The 22,751-nt window shown below is 39.2% G+C and overlaps 3 protein-coding genes across 4 annotated transcripts in view; all 3 read right to left on the bottom strand.

Annotated features, from left to right (window-relative positions):
* Window positions 1–1,366: 1,366 nt before the first annotated feature.
* Window positions 1,367–6,506, bottom strand: eif2s2 (eukaryotic translation initiation factor 2, subunit 2 beta). Of its 2 annotated transcripts, none has more exons than XM_026154596.2 (9): window positions 6,293–6,506; window positions 5,050–5,233; window positions 4,857–4,957; window positions 4,604–4,733; window positions 4,404–4,501; window positions 3,234–3,382; window positions 3,065–3,121; window positions 2,865–2,950; window positions 1,367–2,754 (listed from the first exon to the last, which is right to left on the bottom strand). In XM_026154596.2, exons 1-9 carry the CDS (start codon window positions 6,305–6,307, stop codon window positions 2,579–2,581), a joined length of 996 nt encoding a protein of 331 aa, XP_026010381.1. In that variant the 5' UTR covers window positions 6,308–6,506; the 3' UTR covers window positions 1,367–2,578. The 2 variants fall into 2 exon arrangements, with proteins under 2 accessions (XP_026010381.1, XP_026010380.1); XM_026154595.2 differs by having other exon boundaries at window positions 4,404–4,504.
* Window positions 6,507–8,222: 1,716 nt separating this feature from the next.
* Window positions 8,223–13,826, bottom strand: LOC113013173 (charged multivesicular body protein 4c). The gene is made up of 5 exons (XM_026153871.2): window positions 13,474–13,826; window positions 11,862–12,039; window positions 11,327–11,441; window positions 10,199–10,325; window positions 8,223–9,572 (listed from the first exon to the last, which is right to left on the bottom strand). The coding sequence occupies exons 1-5, from the start codon at window positions 13,655–13,657 to the stop codon at window positions 9,508–9,510; spliced, it is 669 nt and encodes a 222-aa protein (XP_026009656.1). The 5' UTR covers window positions 13,658–13,826; the 3' UTR covers window positions 8,223–9,507.
* A 1,214-nt stretch (window positions 13,827–15,040) lies between these two features.
* LOC113013154 (guanine nucleotide-binding protein G(s) subunit alpha) overlaps window positions 15,041–22,751 on the bottom strand; it is a 35,907-nt gene continuing 28,196 nt past the window's right edge. Inside the window, exons 16-20 of the mRNA XM_026153833.2 lie at window positions 22,279–22,431; window positions 19,411–19,514; window positions 18,917–18,997; window positions 17,990–18,169; window positions 15,041–16,373 (exon numbers count right to left, since the gene is read on the bottom strand). Of these exons, the coding sequence (XP_026009618.2) occupies window positions 16,206–16,373; window positions 17,990–18,169; window positions 18,917–18,997; window positions 19,411–19,514; window positions 22,279–22,431 (686 nt within the window). The 3' untranslated portion in view covers window positions 15,041–16,205. The remainder of the gene's footprint in view (window positions 16,374–17,989; window positions 18,170–18,916; window positions 18,998–19,410; window positions 19,515–22,278; window positions 22,432–22,751) is intronic.

A 22,751-nucleotide genomic window follows, 5' to 3' on the forward strand; every position in this document is an offset into this window, starting at 1 on the left:
AGATCATCTTAACTAATTCAAAAAAGGGTACAATTTTACTTGTAAAAAAAAACAAAGAAAAAGAAAACACCCGCAGTCACAAAAACTAGGTAGTTAAAAAACACATGCAACTAAACAGTAAATTGTTGGAATAGTAAAGTCTCTATTGCAATAAAGTTGAATTAGAAAAATTCCCGTTAGCAGCCAGACACAGAACCAGCCTTACTGATCAGTTTATTCACTCCGTTGGTATTACAATTTCTGATGCATATGGTCCACAGCTGCGTGACGGAATATCTCTATCATTTATAATTTCTGTTTAAAGCCTCTGTGTTGGCCTTCCATGTGGATGCCCAGGTAGTCATAGTCCTCCACCACATCAGTAGCCTGTCCCAGGATACACACGGTTCGTGTCCTTCTGAAAGTCAAGTCACCAACTTCTTTGGTCTTATTCACATTCAGAAGTCAATACTTTCTCAATGACCACTCCACAAAACCATTAACCTCTGCTCCTCATCACTTAAACATCCAGCTGCTGCAGAATCTGAGTATTTCTTTAGGCGACATCACCTGGAGTTGCACTGATTGAAAGTCCGAGTTGTACAAAGTGAAGCAGAACTGAGACAGCATAGCCTCAATGGTTTGATAACTATTGGATAAATTGGCCAACTATATCTATAGCATCCATATTCTGACTCCAAATGATAGTATAAGTGCAAAGTTTGTGAATTTAAATTAAACATTCATGGTTTGGCTGTATAAAATTGTTGAAACACATTTAGAATATGGCAAGTGGTAGAGATTAATGAGTGCTTATCTGATAGGCTATGTGCTTAAGTCTGGCTGGTTATGACAGATTTATGTGACTTATACATCAGTGATTGATGCATTTGCCTGCATACTGGTAGTTTAAGCACAGCTAAAAACAAAAACAAAAAACAATTATATAATATAGTGACATTTGGGCCTGCAGAGGAAACCTAACTATGGCACCAACCTGACATATTATCCTGCAGTCAGGTTCAAAATAAATCTGCAACTCGACATGTAATCACCAAACTCAAGGACATTGTCTTCAGTTACCATGGTTATCAGCTGCTCATGTTTTAACCTTGTGGGTCTGTGTTTGTATCATTACAGCAAACCGTAGGCCTCACAAGGACTGTCAATCACATCTGAGCAAGTCACACAAATAAGACTTAAATATTTTAATGGGACTTGAAACAATGGCCATATTTAGAAATGGGAGGGGGCCATAATGACGAGAGCCAAGGCCGTTCACTGATCATTACGACCTTTTTCCATTGTGACAGTGAAAACATGACGTCATTATCATGACTGACAATTACTAAACGGGCACCGTCATTAATGCAAGCAGAGAAAGTAGTGGAGAGAGAGAGTGTAGAATATTTTATTTTTGTAAAAACCAGGTTTTAAAATGATTCCAGCGAGACCTTTATATTCACATTCCTCTCAAAACAATTAGATTGACACTCCTTGATAGACTCTGTTAACCACACTGCAAAATAGGAACCTGAAGGAGGAAACGATCTGAGGTGCCTGCTCAGAAGTTGTAGTTTATTATTACTTTATTATTTTAGTGACTGGCATTAGCTCATAAATCCTGCTCATCGGAGAAAAAAAAAAAAAAAAAAAAAGAGAAAAATTGAATCTTTATTTTCAAATTGACTTCATCAAACCTCAAGTGGCTGACAAAATGTTCTAATCAAATAGGTACACAAACTGCTCATCAGTGCCACAAAAGCACTCACAAACATACTGTATAATAATTTCTACTCATCTCATAAACAGCCTCCTTTATTAGAGTACTCTTAATGTTGCTCTCCCCTTCATTAGCCCCCAAGTCTTCTAGTTTTGTGTCTCCTGCTACAAAATGATCAAAAGCAGGTCCTGTGTTAGGAGCCTCACACACTAGTTTCAGTGACATGTTCCTGTATGTACTCCAGCCCGGTGACTGATTTGTCTCTATAAGCTTGAGTAGAAAATCCTGGACTGACAGTTTTTTGTATATATCATTTAGGACCAGACCAGAAACAAGAACACACCCTTTAGTTGAGTTCAAGAAAAAAAGAAAAAAACCCAGAAGTGACCAAGTCAACAATTCGTTGGTTCTGTTACTGTAGATGAACTTAGCTTATCTACAATTTGGCTAATTTGAAGAAATATTAACGTCTGGCGCATGTAAAGTGGAAAAATAAACAAAAACTAAACTTCAAGCTGTGTTAAATCAAGGGTTTTTTGGAGGAATCAAGAATCACAGCAAATAGGAAACAGGAAAAAAAAAAACCCTAAGAGCTGGAGGGTCCATCAACCAAACAAATCAAATGCATCCAGCAGTGTATGTGTCAAACATCTGTTGCTTATCAGGTGCCTGAACCCTATCTTTCATCTTTAGACACTCTCACTCCCTGTCAGGTCAGGCCATGACACAACCAAAATGACAGCCAAACCCTCCCGCAGTTCAATTCAGAGAGTCCTTTTAGCAGATCAAGCGGGCGCCCGACCCCAGCTTCGGCCCTTCTGATGGGGAAAGATTGGACCGTGAGAAGAGGTGGGGGAAGCCCAGTTTTAATGGCCTTTAGTTAGCTTTGGCGCGGAGCTGCGCCCTCTTGCCCGTCACAGCCTGGAAACCGGTCTTGATACTGGCGACGGAGCAGCGGGAGTGGCACGTCTCACACTGCAGGAAATAGAGACGAGTGTCCTTCTGCAGGATGGTCTCCGGTGAGCGGCAGGTGTGACACGTCACATATTCCTCTGCAGGGGTGAGAACAGTCCACTCAACATTACTGTTCACAAGCAGGGGCTGTTTAATTTTACCCCCATCAATGTAACTTCACTGTAAAGAACACGTCGTTCCTACTTACTGATATATCTTCTCAACACATTTTCTATCTGTTTCTGTTGAAATCTGCCTTTGATCACAAGCTGGTTATTTCCGTCAATGGAGCCGCTGTTGACAGAGAAAAACGCTAATTAAACTTTTACTTAAAGTGAACACACAAAAACAAAACGTGCCACAAACTTAGCTTGAGAACTGACATCACTTAAAATACAAAAAGCGTACCTCGTTCCCAGCTCAGCCAATAGAAAAGCGAGGAGATGTTTAGGCTGACGATGCAACCTGTGATTAATCGCATGAAAAAAGAAAAAAAAGAAATCAGTTTGTGGATTACACATACAAGTGTCACTGAAATGCGTCTGTCAGTAAATATAAAAAGCTACACGAGGCTCACAGTTTGCAGATGTCTGTGAAATTGACAAAGGAGGTTTTCTTGGTTCCCACTCGGACCACCTGGGGAGGCTTCATCACAAACTTCCTCTTCTCCCCAGCCACCATGTCGGGGTTCTTCTCCCTCATGATGTTGAAGACTCTGTTCAGGAGCTGGAATAGAGACGATACTGTGACTTTGTTTTGTTTTTGTCTATGTTCATAAAGTTTTCAACACAGAATATAAAAGGACAGAAATTGAGAGCCCTGTGGGATCAGCTGAGGATAAAAATAAATAAAAAAGGAAAGCAGTGTGTAAATCTGTGCTTTTTATAAACACTGTTCTCAGACCGGTAAATCCAACTTTGTAATTTTACAAACCGTTTCACTCATTTCCTCATAGAACAATAAGTGGGGGATTTTAACAACTCTATTCAAAAAGTACATTTAATGCCGTTAAATATTCAGTGCAAAACTTCAACATAAATGTAGATCAAAGCACCAAATTAGTGGACACTAACTTGGTGCTTTGTCCTACATTATCAGGCCATATTTCACTTTGTTGCAATCCTGACTAAGGAATTTTCATTTTCTGACGTGAACCTTTGAAAGTAAACAAATACCAAAATGAACACATTCATAAAGAATGTGGTCCAGTGTTTCACTATCTGTTTGACAAAATAAACAGGAAATATTAAATGTTGAACTGCTGTCTTAGAAAATCATTGCAATCAAAAAAATAATTTATCATTTTGAAGTGTTTCTTTTGCCTCTTAGGAAGGTTGGCAGGGATAGGTATCCGTTTATAACCCCGCCAGTCTCAGGTAATGTTTCATCAGATTTTTTAACCCTGCTAGTCTCAGGTAATGTTTCATCAGACTTTCCTTTTGGACACAGGCTCTATTCAGGCAGAAACGGTTTGCAAAGTAATTCCAGTTTAACAAATCTGTGGGGACGGAGCTCACAAAACCAAATGGTCTGAGGTCTTAATATCAGGACATTTATTAATGAGAGAGAGAGAAATACAACAATCTATTATGTCTATGTGTACACAGCCTCACACAGTACAAAACAACCGAAAACAGTCTAATATTTATCCCACTTTACAGGAAATAACTTCACAAACAACTGTGATAACTCTTTTTCTGCCTTTCCTGAATTGTTTCTAACTTTCTCATTTCACGTATCATCCTACCTCGTCGTAGGTGTAGTCTCTTTCCGAACCAGCCCAGGCCGGTCCTGTGGAAGAGCTGAAGGAGATCCCATCACCATTCTTGCCATCATCATCATCCACTGCTGGGAGAAGAAAAAGAAAAATGACATTATGGGTCAAACATTATGATCCATGTCCCTTTTTTCGGTCCCTAGTTTCAAAACCATGTGATTTCATCGTACCGTCGTCTTTATCACCGGAGTCGTTTTCATCAAAATCTACTTTCTTTGGCTTCTTCTTTTTGTTAGGGAGCATCAGATCCAGGTTGTCCTCCTCCATAGCTTCCGTCTGCTCGCCTTCAATTTTCAGCTCCTGGTTTGGACAAGCGAGAAGTGAAACTCAGCACGTGAAAGTTATTGGTAAGCCAATCAAAATCAGTAGAAGCAAAAAGTTAAAAGTAATGCAAAATCAGCAAATGTTTAATCAATGGCTGACCTTCAATCCCTCCTCCATATCATTTTCAAACACTTTCTTGGGTTTCTTCTTCTTTTTCTTCTGGTTGAAGAAGTTTAGGTCGTTCAAGTCATCCGACGGCTCTGGAAAAAAAGAAAAAAAAAAAACCCTCCTCGAGCTCATAACTCTACACAACATAGTTGCGAACTGATACCGCACCTTAAATAGATCTAACCTTTCTTCCTGCCTTCATCTTCATCTAGATCCACCTCCTTGTCATCTCCAGCCTCTGGTTCTGCCTCCTTTGTCTCCACCTCCTTAGCTTCTTCTCCCCCCGTCCCTTCTCCTCCGTCCTCCTCCAGCATGAAGGGCTTCTTCTTCTTCTTTTTCTTCTTAGTCATGTTGGGATCGAAAATCATCTGAAAAAAAGAGTGAAGGAAAAAAATCAAATTAAAATAAATATTGAAATGCTGTCCAGCTTCATTTAGTACAGACACTTTATGGCTGCTTTAAATATACATAACATTGACTAATCCAGCATAAGTACAATTACCAGTGAGAATTACAAGATATATATATTTATGAAAGTCATGTTTCATCAGATTTTTCTTTTGAGTGGCAGTGGGAGTTTGTTTGAACATTTTACGCTTGTGAAATTTAGTTTTCAGTTATGAAAACTGGACTGTGGAAAGACGCTATTTTTTCCATTTTAGGCCAAAAAAACTAACATGAAGTCATATCAAGGATTGAACAAAGAAAACAACTTAACAGATAACAAAATGTTGCATATCATCTTTACAGACAGAGGCTGGACTCTTGAGTTGATCCAGTGTACACTGAGTGTGTCAGTACACTATTAAGAAACCCTACCTACTGCTGTAGGTTTCTTAATAAGGCTTGAGGTAAAGTAACCCTCCAGAATTTTTAACTAACATATTGCACAGACTGCCCCCATTCAGTTAGAAAAATAATAATAAAAATGTCGTACTATTAACATTAAGCAGCGGTAATTCTGGTATTTTGGTTTTATTTTACAGCCAGAGGAGCTGTCCTTAAGGACAAACCGAGGTACAGATAGCTTTTGGTCTCCAGCAGAAAACGTTAACAGTTAGCTCCGCAGCTCTGGTAACGGGAAGCTAAGGCTACATAGCTAGCTTCCACTCTTCTCTGAGAGTCCGGCGGAAGCTTCGACAGCTCGAATTGATGAGCCACGCTCAGAATATATAACGTATATGCTCCGATAAATAGCTGTATATCAATATACTTGATGACTTTCTTGATATTCCGGCTGGCTCGGGCCGTGCTAGCCCGACTGCAGCAGCCATGTGAGCGCTACTGCGGACAGAAAGGGAGGGAGCAGGAGAGTCGAGGCCCAAAGTCATCCCCAGCACCGATATGCGCCTGAAACTCAACGAATTCCGTCCAGCAGTTCTTCACACCTACACGGATTAAACAGCATCTGACTCGGAGTGCCTTACCTCGTCTCCTGACATGTTTGCGTGCTGAACAATGAAATAAAAATGCCTCTTCTTTCTTCTTCGATCAGTCCCACACCGCTTCGCCCAAAATTTCTTGCATCAGCGTATGACTACAGTGCGCAAGCGTGAAGTCGCCAAATCCCGACGTGCTCGTGGTGACACCCCTTTCTGCGCTTGCGCATTGACAGTTTTTAAGGAACGTTCAAGATCGTGACTCAGAAATAATAAACTGGTGCTAAATATGCACGTTGTCGTTTTTATATAGTTCATTTTTTACAATTATAATAGTAAAAACTTTCATTTGTCAACAACAAACTAGTCATTATAACATTACGATAGAAAATAATATTTAAGTAAAAAAAGGACAGAACATCAGCGAGAATAGTACCAGAAAAAAGGAAAGAAAATCAACTTAAATACAATTAAATAATACAGTAAAAATAAACTTGCAAAACAAATTAAAGAATTGTAAACAGCATTTCCTACATTATCAGGCCATATTTCACTTTGTTGCAATCCTGACTAAGGAATTTTCATTTTCTGACGTGAACCTTTGAAAGTAAACTAATACCAAAATGAACACATTCATAAAGAATGTGGTCCAGTGTTTCACTATGGGAACGGGAAATATTAAATGTTAAATTGCCGTCTTAGAAAATCATTGCAATCAAAAAAACAATTTATCATTTTGAAGTGTGTTTCTTTTGCCTCTTAGGAAGGTTGGCAGGAGGTATCTGTTTATAACCCTGCCAGTCACAGGTAATCTTTCATCAGATTTTCCTTTTGAGTGGCAGTGGGAGTTTGTTTGAACATTTCCTCTTGTCAAATTTAGACAACTGATATAAAGCATAGGTAAACTTGGCTATAACACCTGCTATCAACACTGTATAGTCGATTCTTTCTTTACAACCTGGAGCATATCTTGTATTATGTATTTCCCCTTCTGATCTCATAATGATTGTCATAAAGTCACAATGACTGTATACAGCCACTGATTATTATGTAAAGATTTGCCGCTATGTAGCTAATGTGCTTTATCCAGAATAATAGTTGTACTTTAAGGGAAAATCATTGAGATCTGATAAACAGGCACCATTTTTCAAAACTACAAAAGATCAGTGAAACGGCAAATTGATTTTCCCTTTAGTTAAACTTTGTTGAATGAATATAAAAGCTGCAAATTTTAAGATTTAGTGCCTTTGGAACAGACCAGTTACTTCTCTCGTCTTTGTCTTTAAATCTCCTTTAAAAAGATTTTGTTAATATTTGTTTTTTGGTGTTATTGTGATGCAGAAAGAAAAGAAAAAAGCTCCAGCTACACAACCCGGAACAAGATGCTGATGTGGTGGAGGACTATAAGTACCTGGGAGTCCACATGAACAGCTGAAGAGAAGATTAGCACAGATCTCAGTTTCCAAAGGAAGCTGAGATGCTGCAATATGCGATGCGACATCATGGAGATTTTCATCACGTAGCTGTGACGAGCACAGTGGACTTTACTTTGTTCTGCTGGGGGAGCTGGCGACACCAAAAGAATGAGCAAACTGATCAGGAAGGCTGGCTCAGTGACTGGCCATCCTCTCCTATACTTACCGAACGGCCGCTCCCTCAAGAGACAGATACAGGAAATATTTCATGCCACCACAAGATATCTGAATGGTAGTAAGGCATCTGCCAGAAAATAATAAATTATTATTGTTCATTTTGTCTGTTAAAAAAGATTCTGTCTTCATTGTTTTATTTATGGAGTGATTTTAGAAATACTCTGTAACAAAGCTTTAGTTACCAATTTAATATTAAACTAAAAGTGTACTTGCTGAGGTTTTTCTTCACTCACACTTTGTTTCTTTCTCTGGTGATCTGCTTAACTTAGTCATTTGACCAAAAACCAAAACAAAACGCATGAACAGACAATGCTTCCACCACAATGAAAGAATTGAAAACCATTTAATGATTCGCAAATAATATTCTCATCTGGATAAATAAAACATAGAAATGCAAACATGCTTATCCATTTGTCCTCGTGTTACGTTTTCTATGTAAAAAATGTACATCATGTTGCTGAAAAACTAAAGGAATTCAACTCTTTTAAACTCTGAAATGCATGTGTTGCAGATTGGCTATAATCTAATCTTTTATAAACCACCATCTCCCTCTGGATGCAGTTAATAAGGTGTGACAATAGTTTAATATTACTAGTTTCTTTTTTTTTCCTTTTTCTTTTTAACATACATTTTGAAATGAAAACCTTTATGAGTGGGACACAGACAGAGGAGGATGAAAGTGGTAGGTTAAACATCTCTCTTACTAGCCCTGCGGTGTGACCTGTGTCGTGATTTCCCCACCGTTGCATGCTTCACGCAGCATCAACCAAAGCGCTCAATGGCAGCAGTAATGCAGTGTACTTAAAAAAACAAAACAAACAAAAAAACCAAAACACACACAGTCAGCTGGGATATTTACACCAAAGAACGAGAACCACTGATGGGGTTGGGAGGGTAAGGGGAGAGGCAAAGAAGGAGCGAGCGGCAGTAGGTCGAAGAACCCAACCTGAAATGAAAGAAGAGGTTTGGATTCTGGCAAACACACACAGCTCAAAGCTTCTTCAGCCAGCACACACTCAGCTGCACCTCCATTTCCAGAGCAGTTAACAAGACGAGGAAGCAACGGGTTATTTTGTCAAGGAAAACAAAAAAACAAACAAACAAAAACACAAAAAAAAAATTGCCACAAATAGGTAAACGGGAGAGTGAGAAATCGATTTTTTAAGCATTAATCATCCTTGAAAATCCCCCCCAAAATCATCCAGCGATGTTAACAATGACAACAGCTTGGTGAATAACTCCATCTACTGCACCATCCAGCTTATAACACCACCCTGCAACATGAAATCTGTGGCCACCAGCATGGCACACGACAAGGACCACAAAGTGCTGCATTAAAGTTGAGGGTAAAAATATTAGGTGACTTTGTCCAGTATAGCAGACCCTCACGGACTCATTTGTACTGAGCACCTTGGGGGTCTCTAAAGGGGAAAAGGAAAAGAAAGACTACAGCATTGTTGCTTTTTTTTGTTTTGTAGTGTTACACATAAAGTAGACAGTCCACTCTTCTCAGACACACAGAAACACTCAGACACAACATCCCATCAGTCCATTCGTTTCCCTCTTGTTCCTTTCCTCTCCGATGCAGGTGTGATGTGGCGGATGCTGCATTTACATGGCTTCCATCGCCCAGCGCTGCAGGTCCTCCATGTCGTCCTCGTCCTCCTCTTTCCTGGCTGTGGGAGGGAGGACAGAAATAAAAGATGTGATCTGAGGATCCTATCGAGATCTCATCAAATCCTCATTCAGCATTAATCACTTCTAGGCAGTACTATTGTAATTCATTATTACCCAATACTGCTGCAAGAACACTGACGGGGACTAGAAAGAGACAACACATTTCTCCCATACTGGCTTATCTCCACTGGCTTCCTGATAAATCCAGGATTGAATTTAAAATCTTCTCCTCATGTTCAAGGTCTTGTATAATAATTCCATTCGAGCACTTTGCTCTGAGACACTATCTCTACTTTTAATATTAGGCTTAAAACTTTCTTTTTGATAATGCATACAGTTAGGGCTGGATAAGCTAACTATGAAACCTTTGGGGCAAGTGCCTGCTCATAAGGGATCATCTGATTGAGGGTTTTTTTCTTTATTATAGCAGCACCTTTAGCTGACGATAAAGATAAAGATCCTATGAAATAAAGCTCCTTGAGGAAACTGCTGTTGTGATTCGGTGCTATATAACTAAAAATAAAACTATAGCAGTCACATCACTGAAAGTTAGTAATTAACAGTTTGTACATCCTGCGAACAGCGTAAAAATGCAATGCAAATGGTTACACCCCAGAGTTCTTACCAGGTCTGGAAGGTAATGAAGTCGAAGGCACATTGGGGAGAGGGGCGGTCTCTGGTCCACCGATCTCGAGCAGATTTTTGTCCAGCTCTTCCTGTTCCAGCTCGTCCAGCTCGGCAAGCAGCTCATCCTGAGAAGCAAAGAAATTCACCCCAAGGATGAAGACCAGCAACAACGTATTCATACCAGCAAAAGCAAAAAGATAATAACTAATAATTAGACTCGGCTATACTGGGTTAACCCAACATCATTATCAGTGCAACATTCATATGCCAAACACAGGATAATAGCAACTGTCTAAGAGATAAGTAATGATATTTCTGAGTCAGGCGTATGAAAACATGCTTATGTCATGTACAGTAAAATCCCATCATCATTAAGAAGGAAGCCTTAGATAAGCAAAGATGCAAAAGACAGAATGATTTCATTCTGATGGACTGCTGCCCCAGTCCTGTGCTCCAATCAAGCTCCAGATGATTACAGAAGCTGTCTTAAAAAAATTGTTAATTTCATGTATCTCAGGCTTCTTGTTCGGCTCCACACACAGGTGCTTGCTTGTTTCTGGCTTAGTAACTTGTTTTGTTTCCATCTGGGACACTTGCCTCACCCTGACGATTGTGGCAGGTTTAGTAGAAACTGCACCATGCATAGACTACTCTGTGTACAAACAACAGATCTCGAGGTGGTACCAATGGTTGAGGTTTTTTTTCTTTTAATTGAGGGTGTAGTCGTTTTTTGTCTCCTGTGCTGTTTTGTGAAAAAAGACATTAAAAAAATGTTTAAAAAGAATCTATTAAAACCTTTTAGGTGCAACTCCACCTTCTCCATCCTGGTTAAAGCACACTTTAACGTGCCTACAAGCCAGGGTCATAACAGTGTGTATCTGCAGTTATCAATACGTTGCTGTGGATGCAAGTACAGATTAACCCTCCTGCACCATTTCATTTTTTTTGATTTAAGCTTAGAATTGAGTCTTTTTTCTTTAATCATCACTACCCGTTTTATTTGGGTACGCTCTCAATTTATGTATTTTTGGTAATAAAATCTGTGAATAAAATGAGGCACTTGCACACTTAGAATCAGATATACCACACAAATGTAAACATAAAACAGCTGAAGAGCTTCACCTACCTCATCAAACTCCTCACCAAAGCCCACAGGTTTAGAGATGGCGTCAGAGATTTCTTGGGCCAGTTCCTGCTGCTCTGTAATGTCCTGCATCAGTTCATCCACTTTGTCAATGTCCCTGAAATAAGAAGGAAAGACTGTGAGCAAAAGAGAATTCACTCATATAGGTTTTATAAAAGAGGGTATTTAATCTAAATATGACGATTAGATGTCTGAGTAGTTCTACGGCAAAAACTAAGGAGGATGTCAGGCATCTAATATACATGGCAGTGAAACCCACATACACTTTTTTATGGTTACATTTTACAGATACTGACTGAAATAAATGCATAAAAGAAAGGATTACTGCATCTTGGTGAAATTATATGCATTTCATTATCAGCAAAACCTCCTTGTAATATTTCTGATCATTTCAGAACTGACTGAATCTTCTTTACGCTTGCTTTAGTCTCAGTAACAAAAAGGAAGTTGCAAAAATAATCTGTGCAGAGAGGTTTCGTCCCAGTCCAATCGATCACGCCTTGGTGCTCGCTCTTACATGTTTTCATGAGCAGACTTCATGGCCTTGGCAGCGAAGCCCATGTTTTTGAGCACTTCAGTGTTGGTGTTGGCGTTCTCCAGAGCCTCCCGCTGGAATTCAATGGTGGACAGCGTCCCATCGATCTGCTCGAGCTGCTTCTCGTACCGCTTCTTTCTTTTCAAGGCCTGAAGTGCCGCTGAGGATCCAAAGACAGGGAGTGGGGTGGGGAGAGTCAGAATGAACAAATTGGCCTTGAAACACCATTTAGTGACAATGGAGAGAAACAGTGAATAATGGTACTTTAACACAGCAAATATTTGTGATACTACCCAATCAGGCTGTCATTCCTGTTAGTCAGCACTACTCTGTGAACCTAGATAATTCACTGCTAATTATTCGACCACATTAGTGACACTTTTAGCAATACGAAAGACAGTCAAATATAGCCGGCGTGAAGACTAATGGAAAACCTGGAGAGTAATTAATCAGATAAAGAGGTCAGATGACAACAACCCCTGAAACCTGATAGGCTATACTGATCTTGTCAGAGAAGGTTGTGCTACGCTGAGTCATTCTGTGAACTTTTTTTTTAGTCTTTTAATTTTTTTACTTAATACATCTGGTGGCTCCATTAACTGTTCATCCATTTTTCTTCTTCCACTTATTCAATTTAGGTGTTGCGAGGAGGGGACTGCGGGCTGGCTGGAACTTATCCCAGCTACCTTAGAATGAGAAGCAGGGGTACACCCTGGACAGGTTGCCAGTCTATTACCGAGCTAACACAGACAACCATAAATCATCAATTGACCTAATATCATGCATGTCTTTGGACTGTGGGAAGCGATGGAGAACCCGGAGAGAACATGGAAACTCCACACTGGCTGGATTTGAACCTGCGATCTTCTCGTTGGGAAGCGACACCGCTAACCATCCTGATCTAAATTAAATTTACTCTGATCCCTAGAAATGTGCTCGATGTCAACAAGAACAATACACATGTACAAATCTATATGGTTGGCTCCACGTTGTGGTAGAACATGGTCAACTTGTATTACAGTTAACTTATAATGAGCCCCAAGCTGTGATCGGCTCACGTAATCATCTGTAAGGAGACTGTGGGACCTGCTGGAGGTCCACAGGTTTCTATACGGACATCTGATCAAGATGCAAACACGCCCACCTCTCTGACACTTATAACACGTGCTCAACCCTTGTCCTGGCTAACTGGGTCGATATCTTTATTGCCGCTATATTTGCAACATCATACCTAACAGTCTATATACACACACCACACCTTCAACCAGGTCTCCTGATTTTTAAACAACCACCTATGAGTCAAAAGAAAACTCGAATATCAGCAAAGGCCAAGGCTAGCGTCCCCGCGGGGCCATAAGTTAACGGTGATCACATAATGAAGTCAGTCACACAGCTAGACAGCCGCCCATCCAGACTGGCAGCCATGGCCGTGGTAAAGACGCTGGATGAGGCTGCCAGCAGTTACGACACCTCGGGAAAGTTAGCCAACTCAGCTAACGGGCTAGCTAACGGTTAGCTTGAGGTTGCTGACAACAAAAATCTAACAAGCAAGAGAAGAAACTACGGGGGGAAAAAAACCCTCGCGGCGTCTCACCTCTTTTGTTCTTTGTGCCGTTTTTCTTTGCGGTCTGCAGCTCCTGTTCGATCTTCTTCTCTAAAAATTCCTGTTTCTTGGTTAGCATCTCCTCCGTCTCCCGGAGTTTTTGGATCGCCTCCTGTGGACTCGGTCCCTTTCCCGATTTTCCTCCTCCTCCAAATATCTTGCCAAACACCGACATGTCTGGGATATTACACAGCGCTTACTATAAAGACAAAACACAAATGCGAGATATCTTATAAAATAAAGCTAAAGCTACGTCTCTGCTAAGCTACTCGGACACTTCGCCTTAACCTGGACCCTGGAAGGGTTGTTGATGTTTTTCCACTTCCTGGATTAGGCCCACTGACGTCATTCTGCCCGGCGAATGAGGGGCGTTGCCTGTTGGTTCTCTGTCGCCATCTGCCTGACAACTGCTTTTAATCCTCTTTAATTCTTCAATCACTCTTCTTTAACAAGGAATATATTAATAATAATAACAATAGTTTTTCCTCTTTCGAGTTTAGCAGCTGTTGTGCTTTCGTACTTAATGAAACGTCCCAAAATAACAAGTAAAGGCAGTATTTTTGCAGCTGTATAGATTTTTTGTCCTGCTATTCAAGTATCAAAGTATTAGCAGTTACAGGGATATGCACACCATGCTTCCCAGATTGCATTCTTAACTGAAAGGGAAAAAAACAGAAACCTTTCACAGAGCCAGACAGTTGGGGGGGGTTATGTATTTTAATTCATTATGATGCTACATCATCCATGGTGGCTGTTTATTTTCTTCCTTTAGTACAGTATGTTAATAACTTTGCCAGTTATCCTTTGAGTCTTTTTTAATTTTTATTTACATACAAAAAGAGTATCCAATTACTGTGTGATTACATTGTTGTGACTGTATCTGCAGGTGTGGTCTGAAGCGCTGATGCCTTTGTTGTTTTTAAATCCTTTAATGTAGTGTGTATTCACAGGTCAGTCCTCTCACAGCTGCCCACATCCAGACATATCTGACCCCCTCCCCTCCCCATGCAAATAAGCAGATATTCATTGTTGTTGTTTTTTTAACTTTTGAGGAAATGAATCAGCCGAGACGGTCATGTGATGGCCAAGATAATACAGCTGTGTTATCTCACAACCACCAGAACTCAACAGGACAAACGGAAAAGGTGACAGCAAAGGAAACAAAAAAAAAACACACACACACACACACACACACACACAAACTGATAACCAGACTCAAGATGGTCCCTTTTGGAAAAGACAGTATTTTTTTGTTTGTTGGTTTTGCTAACATGGATTTTTCAACACTCAAAAAAATAAAATAATCATAATAAATTCAGGTCATTCCATGCAGACTACAGAGTGCACAAGTGAGAATAGCGCATTTGAATATTTTAAACAACAGAAGCAAAGTGTCTACACGACAACACAAGAGAGGAAGAAGAGAAACAAACAAAAAAGGCAAACAACTGCTGTAATACACCAGAGGGCGCAAAGTCAATGCACCATGGGCAAAATTCAATACAGTGGTCAGAACTTGTGTTACATACTCTGATGTGCATGGATAAGTAAGAGTCTGTTTTGCATGACCTGTCCAGAGCTTTGTAGCCAGACATTAGCCTTTTTATTTATTTTTTTCCTGTTCAGCGTAACTCTGTGTGCAAACCTGAGGAAGTAATTAACAAACAAACAAAACAAAAAAACAAAACAAAACAAAAACCAAGCATGAAGATGTAAATTACAGCTTTGTTTCTGAAACAAACAAACAAACCAACAAAAAAAAAAAGAAGAAAAAGAAGCCAAAAAATAAAATATAAATCACCATACAGAACACTTTCTCTGAAGTCATAATTGTGAATTTACTGAGTCATGATTTTAATGAATTTCTACAGATTCCTTGGTCTGGATTACACCAAATCATCCAATTCAATCATTCAATTAGATTTTCAACAAACACCCCCATTTTTGCTGAATACAAGAAATCCGTTTGGATTATTTATTTATTTATTTTTAAACCAGCCCTCTTCACAGCCTGTGAGCCTCACCGTCTGTGGTCTCCTCGCATAAAAACAGTCACACAGTCCGACACATCATTGCTCCTGCAGGAGGCAAAATAAACACACACACACACACACACACACACACACGCGCTTTTTCTTTTCTTTTTAAAACCCCAAACTCTTTAGAGGACAATACATGAAGCTTGAGTCTAGAAAGGGGGAAAAAAAAACAAAACAAAAAAAAAACAAAAAAACAGTCTTTCACTGATCAACTGTGTTCACCTCTCCTTGCAGATTAATAAGTGGAAGAGATTATCAGAAGAGGGTTAGAGCTTTTAAACTGACAACGTGTGTGAGCAACTTATGAAAACTTGCGAATCAATGAAAGACTAGACATTCAGCCAGCGTGAAGCCACTTAAACACACGACTAACTGTTACCTGTGCAAGTTAGGGAAGATCATTTAAGGAAGAGAGATGGACGGAAAGAACAGATCAAAGAAAAAAAAAAAAAAAAAAAAGGACCTGTGACAAAAATGCTCGCACTCATGGTTTAACTTGGGATAGCCTTCTTTCGTTTTCTTTTTACACCAAACCATCATGATATTGCCTTAAATGTTTAAAAGAAGGAAAGAAACAGATCAACATAAACCCAGAAGACATCCCCGTCGCCGTTGCTGACACGCGTCCTCCCAAGCACGCGGTCTATCCGTCCGTCTGTCACTGTGCTCTGTCCGTCTGTGTCCCTACAGGGCCAGCTTGCCAATGATGACTCCAATCACAAAGAAGAGCACGCAGAACGCCAGCACGCGGGTGCTTAGGCCTTCGTCCCTCACGGCTGTGGTGGCCATGGTGGAGGAGGAGTGAGCGGGGGCCAACGGTGTCACCTTTCTCTTCCGCAGACCGTCATCCTCCTGTGATGAAGACAAGGAGTCAGAAATACAAATACGCGCTTATAAGTTAACTTTTAATTTGTTAGAATTTGTCACTCCGCTTCTCAATGATAGCTTATCAAAAATCTGATATTTATTTTTATATGTCATTACTGGATTTTTAAACAATGTTTACACCAGGATCATTTTCCATCATTTAACAAAGAGCCAGCATAGTGAACAGTTTTGCTTTTCTGTTGCAAGCAGCTATAACACTGCTGCCTTCAAGTGCTGTCAGAATTTTTTAATTATTATCAAACTACAGAAAACAAAACAAACAAACAAATGAAGAAAAAAAAAAATCACGAATAACAACAATACAGATATCAAAAGGACAAGGAAGCTTGCGGGAAATTTTATGCCTGAATATAAAGCTTTACATACAAAACATACAATTTTCACAAATGCGCAATGTGTCCCCCTCTCCATGCATGGCATTTGTCCATAACATAGCCAAACTTGTCCCATACTTTTGCAAGCGTGTCTGGAGTCACTGCAGCCACTGCTGTTGCTATGATACACCCAGTATGATGATTGTATATCATATATGACTGTATGTTTGTTCCCACACTCCTCCTAGACGACTGATTTAATTTTCCTGAAACTACCTATGGTTTGTAGTATGTTGAGTGATTAAAACTACAACATCAAATAAAAATTACTTTTTCTTTTTCAGTGTATTTGTATTTGGAAACTTCGTGACCAAGGCCGGTTCATAAATGTATGTTGTTTTTACGCATCTAAATAAAACATAATGTTTAGGTTTATATCCATGTTACAAGGACACTTTAATGGTCACCAGAGGGTCTAAGTTCTAAGAACTGGCAAGACTTTACTTGCCATCTGGTGTGTCTATACGATTGGACAGCATTATTTGAGAGAGAGGGAAATCTTCCTGGATATTTGCATTGCTGGGAATGGCAGGTGTGGTTGTTCATTCCTTTAAGGTAAAGTACTGACTTGCCTCCGGAGTAATTCCATTTTAATTTCTGTTTCCAATTAAAATCCCCTATTATTTATATTAAAGAGAGGGTTAAAGTGTAACTTCTAGCAAAACTTTGCTACAGTGATCGTGTAGAAGTGTAGTTTTAAACATTTCTCAAAATCACCTTTACTCGCAATTTTGTAGTAATTAACCTATTCAGGTTTATGATTTATAAGCTGGTAAACATTTACACATAACAGAAAAGACATTCATAAGAATCAGCGTAACGAGCTGACAATGATATGAGCCATACCACATACAGGATGGGGTCACTGCTGTCTAGGGACAATTCTCTGGACTCGAGCAATGACAAAAATACTTTGAGAAAACTCAGGCAGTCATTGAGTCATTTCATTCTCTGCTTCACGTTAATGTAGTGCAGCACTAGTTGCACTAGTCAAAATATATTTCCTGGAATAAAACATTTTTTATTTCAGTGTTTTGTTTTGTTTTTTATTTCAGACTTGGTCTTGTTCCTCCTATATTTAAGAGTAAACTCCACAGCAATGCTTCTTCTGTTAGCACAAGAGAAGACGAGCTAGAGCAGAAAATACAAGTCTGACTGGAATATGAGACAGACACACAGGCTCTTATTTGTTTTAGCGCGTCTCACCCTAATCTGTTTGTTTTCTTCCCGTAGCCTCTGCACTTCCATCTGCAGTCGCTTGCACTCCTCCATGATCTTCTTCACTTCTCCATCATCCAGCGAAGCACTGGCTGACTTGGGCAGGACAGAGTGCTCAGTCTTAACAGAGGCAGAGGAAGACACAGTTTTGATGATTTCACTCTCATGCTGTGGAGAGAGAGTGAAGATGGGGAGTGGTGGGTGGGATGAGAGTGGAAGAAAAAAAAGGAACGAGGGGACATGCAAAGACAAAGCATGGAGATTAAAGTGGAAACAAATCACAAAACAAAATAAATCACGAGATGGGTGATACAGTGATGTGTAGCTGATGAATACAAGACAAAAAAAAAAAAAAAAATGCTGACAGAAGGAAAAAAACTAAAAACTACTACTCCACTGAAACAGAAATTAAATGGTTTAGTCTGATTTTATTCTTTGAAGGGGACCTATTGTGCTTGTTTTCAGCTCCATACTGTTATTCATTGTTGCTGCTAGAGCTCGACATGATTTACAAATTGAAATATTTCTTATTCATCTTATACTTGGCCTTGGCACAGTCAAACAGTTGATCCAGTCTGAAACGAGCCCTTTTAGTTCCTCACCTTTTAACGCTGCACTCTGTTTTAGCTAACCTTCTTTTGATTGGCTGCCTCCTCTCAAACAGAAGGTTTGGGCAGCTTGGTGGGGTTCCCGTGCTTTCAGCCAGATTACTGCTTACAACTTTTCTGTCACAACAGGTCCCACTAAATACTCAGTCAGCATATAATCTGTTACTACAGACAGCTATTATTATGTACTTAAATCAATGAAGTACACAGTGGAACAACCGTTTGTGGAGCTCATTTGGGGTGTGAAAAAATGTGATTGAATGTTTAAAGTGATGTGGCAAATGTTGAAGTGAAGAGAAACACTTACAGTTTTGTCATTTTCTAGAGGCATCTCAAATGCACATCTCAACTTTGAATCCATCAGCTCTTCAGGCTTTGCCTCCTTCCACTGTTGACAAGAAAATGAAAAAGGGAACCTTTAGATTTTTCTTTTCTTTTGTATCACAAATTCATTTTTCACTAATATCCATACTTCAAAGTAAATTCTCAACAGAAATGACCAACTTTACATTTTCAGGCTTAGGGAGCTGCATAAAAATGTATACATTTGTCAAACAGTTTTAAAAAAAAGCTTTTGCGGAATGAGACAAATACATTGAGTGAGCTACACTATTCAAGTGTTCAGCTGAAGATAGACTTTTGGAAGACACAGATGCCACTAACGCAACTAAACAAAACAAAACTCAGGGCCGAGAGGCAATGTAAGAAATTTAAACCCTTCAGATTCTCCAGTAATAAAGCACCCCCCCCCCGAAAAAAAAAAAAAAAAAAAAAAGGAAAATAGTATGCTCAGGTACTCACAACTCCTTCCATGTCAGTCATGTCATATGGAGCCAGCATGGACTGCACCATGAATTTGTGTTTACTCTTTTCATTGGGGTCATAGTCAAAAGGCTGTAGCATAACTGTGGGCAAAAACAAAGACAGAATGAAGAAACCAGGATTTGCCTGTCTCATAAACCAATAGAACAATGTCAAGAAAAATATTAGTCATTTTGAATTTGAAGAAAATCGCTGAATTTGAAGAATTTGTAGCAACATGTCTCAAAAAAAAGTTGGGACAGAGCCATGTTTACTGTGGTTTACCATTCCCTCTTTTTTTAACAACAGCCCATAAAAACCAGAGGAAATGGGACCAGTTGCTGGACTTTCAGGGGAGTAATAGTGTCCCATTCTTGTCTGTTATAAGCTTCTTGCTGTTTTTGGCTGGTAAAAGGTCTGGACTGCAGACAGGCTAGTTCAGCACTTGGACTCTTTTACTAGAAAGTTATGCTGTTATGATAGCTGCAGTATGCTGTGTTTTATTGTCTCGCTGAAATATTCAAGGCCTTCCTTGAAAAAGACGACCTCTAGATGAATATGTTGCTCTAAAGCTTGTAAGTACCTTTCAGGACTTATTGTGTCTTTCAAGTAGTACAAGCTAGAGCAGGGTGATAAGACCAAAAATATTTATCACGATATACTAGGGCTGCTCGATTATGGCAAAAATGATCATCACGATTATTTTCACTGAAATTGAGATCTCGATTATTTGACGATATTTATTTAACCCTTTAAGACCTACCATAGAACCAAGTCCGCCAGAGCTTATATTATTATTATTATTTTATTTTTTTTACATGCTGTAGTGCCATTTGTGGGAGCATTTCAAGTTGCTATACATCAATACAACTGTTATAGCCCATATTTTAATAATATGTATGCATTAAGTCCATAGTAACTACATTAATTGCAAAAAAGTGCAATAAACTACAAAAAAATTGAAAATCGTTTTTGTTTGTTTTTTAACATATATTTCTACTTGGGGAAATTTAAGAGGTTTATCCCTCAAAAAGTTAAATACAAAAAAGTTGCAAAAAATAGTTTACAACAACAGGAAATTTATTTTGAGTGTCTTCATAGTTTTATTTTGGAGATACAGCAATTTTTATATATTGCAGGAAAAACAAAAAACAATCCTATGATGCAAATTTGCAAAGAAAACAGCATGTGCATCAAAATAAACTATTTCCAGCAGTGCAATTCGAGTTCTAAGCATCCCAGAAACTATTCAGAAAAGTATAGAGTCAAACATGACTTATAAAAACACCAGTATAGGCTTTTAAGGCCTACAAGTAAAAAACTACATTTTCCGCGAAAATGATGTCACTTCCGGTTTGACAGTTTAACCAAAAGGCATTTCCAGGGGAAATTGGCCGACATATCCTCAGCATAACAATGCATAATATCCAGAAAACTTAAAAAGAGGTTATACACACACACACAATACGGTAATATTATGTTGAAGCACAGTACGTATCACTCCGCGAGGCTCCTGCCTACGGTAGCCGTAATGCTCCGACAATCCATCAAGCAGTGCGGCTTCGTAGCTTAGCAAAGTCGTACTAAAACATTTGACAGATTTTCGAGCGCCGTGTAGCACACAAAATCATTTCGAGGTGAGTAAACACAACCCGAATTCATACATACGGCACACGGGATTATAAGGGGCACTCTCGATTTTCAGAAAAATCAAAGGATTGATTTTAAGTGTGCCGTATTTTCCAAAAAACACGGTAATAACGATGGCCCGCTAGCATGCTCTACCAAAAATAGTGCTTTGTTGTGTATCTGATGGACGAAAGTTAAACCAGTTCCACACCACTGAAGTTGCAGCATTTTTACAAACCAATTCTGGTTCATCCGTTTCATTCAATGATCCGCTTTCACCCTTCTCATTCTCTGTCGCCGCCGTGCTTTTTCCGCCATGTGCGTATGAAAACAAAGGCACTGCGCATGCGTGTTTTACCCATATTCTATCGGGAGATTTCATTTTCTTATCGTTGCCCAACATTATACCGGTATTACCGTGAACAGTATAATATGGCACAGCCCTAGTACAAGCTTCCAATTTTATAGGGACAAATACACCCCATATACCAGTAGAGCCTTATATAAGCACTTTTTGCTTTAATTCAAAGGACGTGATGTCTTAAAAAAAAAAAAAAAAAAAAAAAAAAAAGATTTATGTGTTGCTGCCATCAAATTCGAACTTAACTCATCTTATTCATGAGGTAGTAAAATGTCTCATGTCTAAACATTTGACACTTTTCCATCTTATGCTGTGGATAAAATGTTTTCAAAAATTTTAACTTTGAGTAAATTATACCACCCTCCAAAAAAATAAGAAACAAAAATGAAAGAATAAAAAAAGAAAATGCAGGAGACAGAAACCACTTTAGTTGTCAGAAACAAGTCTTTTTTTTTTAAATTTTAATTTAAATATAATAGTTATGTGCAGATTAGACAGATTATTGGGAAAGTCATAAGGAGGCATGTGTGTAAAATGTCTCCAAGCATGATGTAATTATAAACTCAGGTAGTGACTGCAGTATCCATTACAGGTAGTGCAGGCGCGACCCTTTATTTGCGTGCTGCAACACAATACATGGTTGCTGCTAGTTCAGCACTACGGTTCCATATCTGACGCTGTTAAATGTAAGTATATTACACTTTATCTAGCACTTAAATTATGACAACTCAATATAGTTTTACTTCTATTAAGCCCAATAAGCTAACATTAATTACAGAGTCAGGCAAAAATGGATCAGTATAAGCCTTTGAACTTCTACATTAGGTTCACAGCTTTACCAACTTTTCTGGATGGCAAAAAGATGCAAAGATCCTTACCAAAAACATTTATGGAGGTTCCAGCGTCAATGATGCCACTGTTTGGGCGCACACAGTATCTGCGAGGTGCGGTCGTCTTGACTTTGAAACACACATTTCTGTCTGTGGGGTTGGTCAGCTTCAGGGTGGCGGTGACAACATCTGTAAATGGGCCTGAGGATGAGAAAGAAAGAAATGCAGTGACTTGAGTGTGCGTGCAAGCATGTGGGTGAATTTACACGTCTCGTAGTTTGGGTATAGATGCAGCATTTGTTTGTTACTTGGGCTCCTAAGAAGAAAGAAAACAGGGTGGGTGCACAAAGATTCTCCCAGGTAAAAGTGCAAATATACACAATGTAAAAATCCATTTCTGCAAACATCAATATCAGAGTAGATTTTTTTTAGCGGTTTTACAGAGCCTGCCACAAACAGAGCAAATTAAACATTAAAACAGTGGTGAGATCAGCAAAGTGTGCACGTGTTTATAATTCATA

Source organism: Astatotilapia calliptera, chromosome 20, assembly GCF_964374335.1.
Source record: "Astatotilapia calliptera chromosome 20, fAstCal68.1, whole genome shotgun sequence".
Lineage (NCBI taxonomy): Eukaryota > Metazoa > Chordata > Actinopteri > Cichliformes > Cichlidae > Astatotilapia > Astatotilapia calliptera.

What these genes read in the sequence shown, in the direction of transcription:
- LOC113013173 (XM_026153871.2), bottom strand. Translation starts at nt 13,657, where the DNA reads ATGTCGGTGTTTGGCAAGATATTTGGAGGAGGAGGAAAATCGGGAAAG. An exon ending in CGGCACAAAGAACAAAAGAG is followed by an intron (nt 12,040 to 13,473) that starts GTGAGACGCCGC and finishes TTGGATCCTCAG; the next exon opens with CGGCACTTCAGGCCTTGAAA. An exon ending in AAGTCTGCTCATGAAAACAT is followed by an intron (nt 11,442 to 11,861) that starts GTAAGAGCGAGC and finishes TTCTTATTTCAG; the next exon opens with GGACATTGACAAAGTGGATG.
- eif2s2 (XM_026154595.2), bottom strand. An exon ending in ATATGGAGGAGGGATTGAAG is followed by an intron (nt 4,734 to 4,856) that starts GTCAGCCATTGA and finishes TGTCCAAACCAG; the next exon opens with GAGCTGAAAATTGAAGGCGA. An exon ending in GAGACTACACCTACGACGAG is followed by an intron (nt 3,383 to 4,403) that starts GTAGGATGATAC and finishes TCTCTATTCCAG; the next exon opens with CTCCTGAACAGAGTCTTCAA.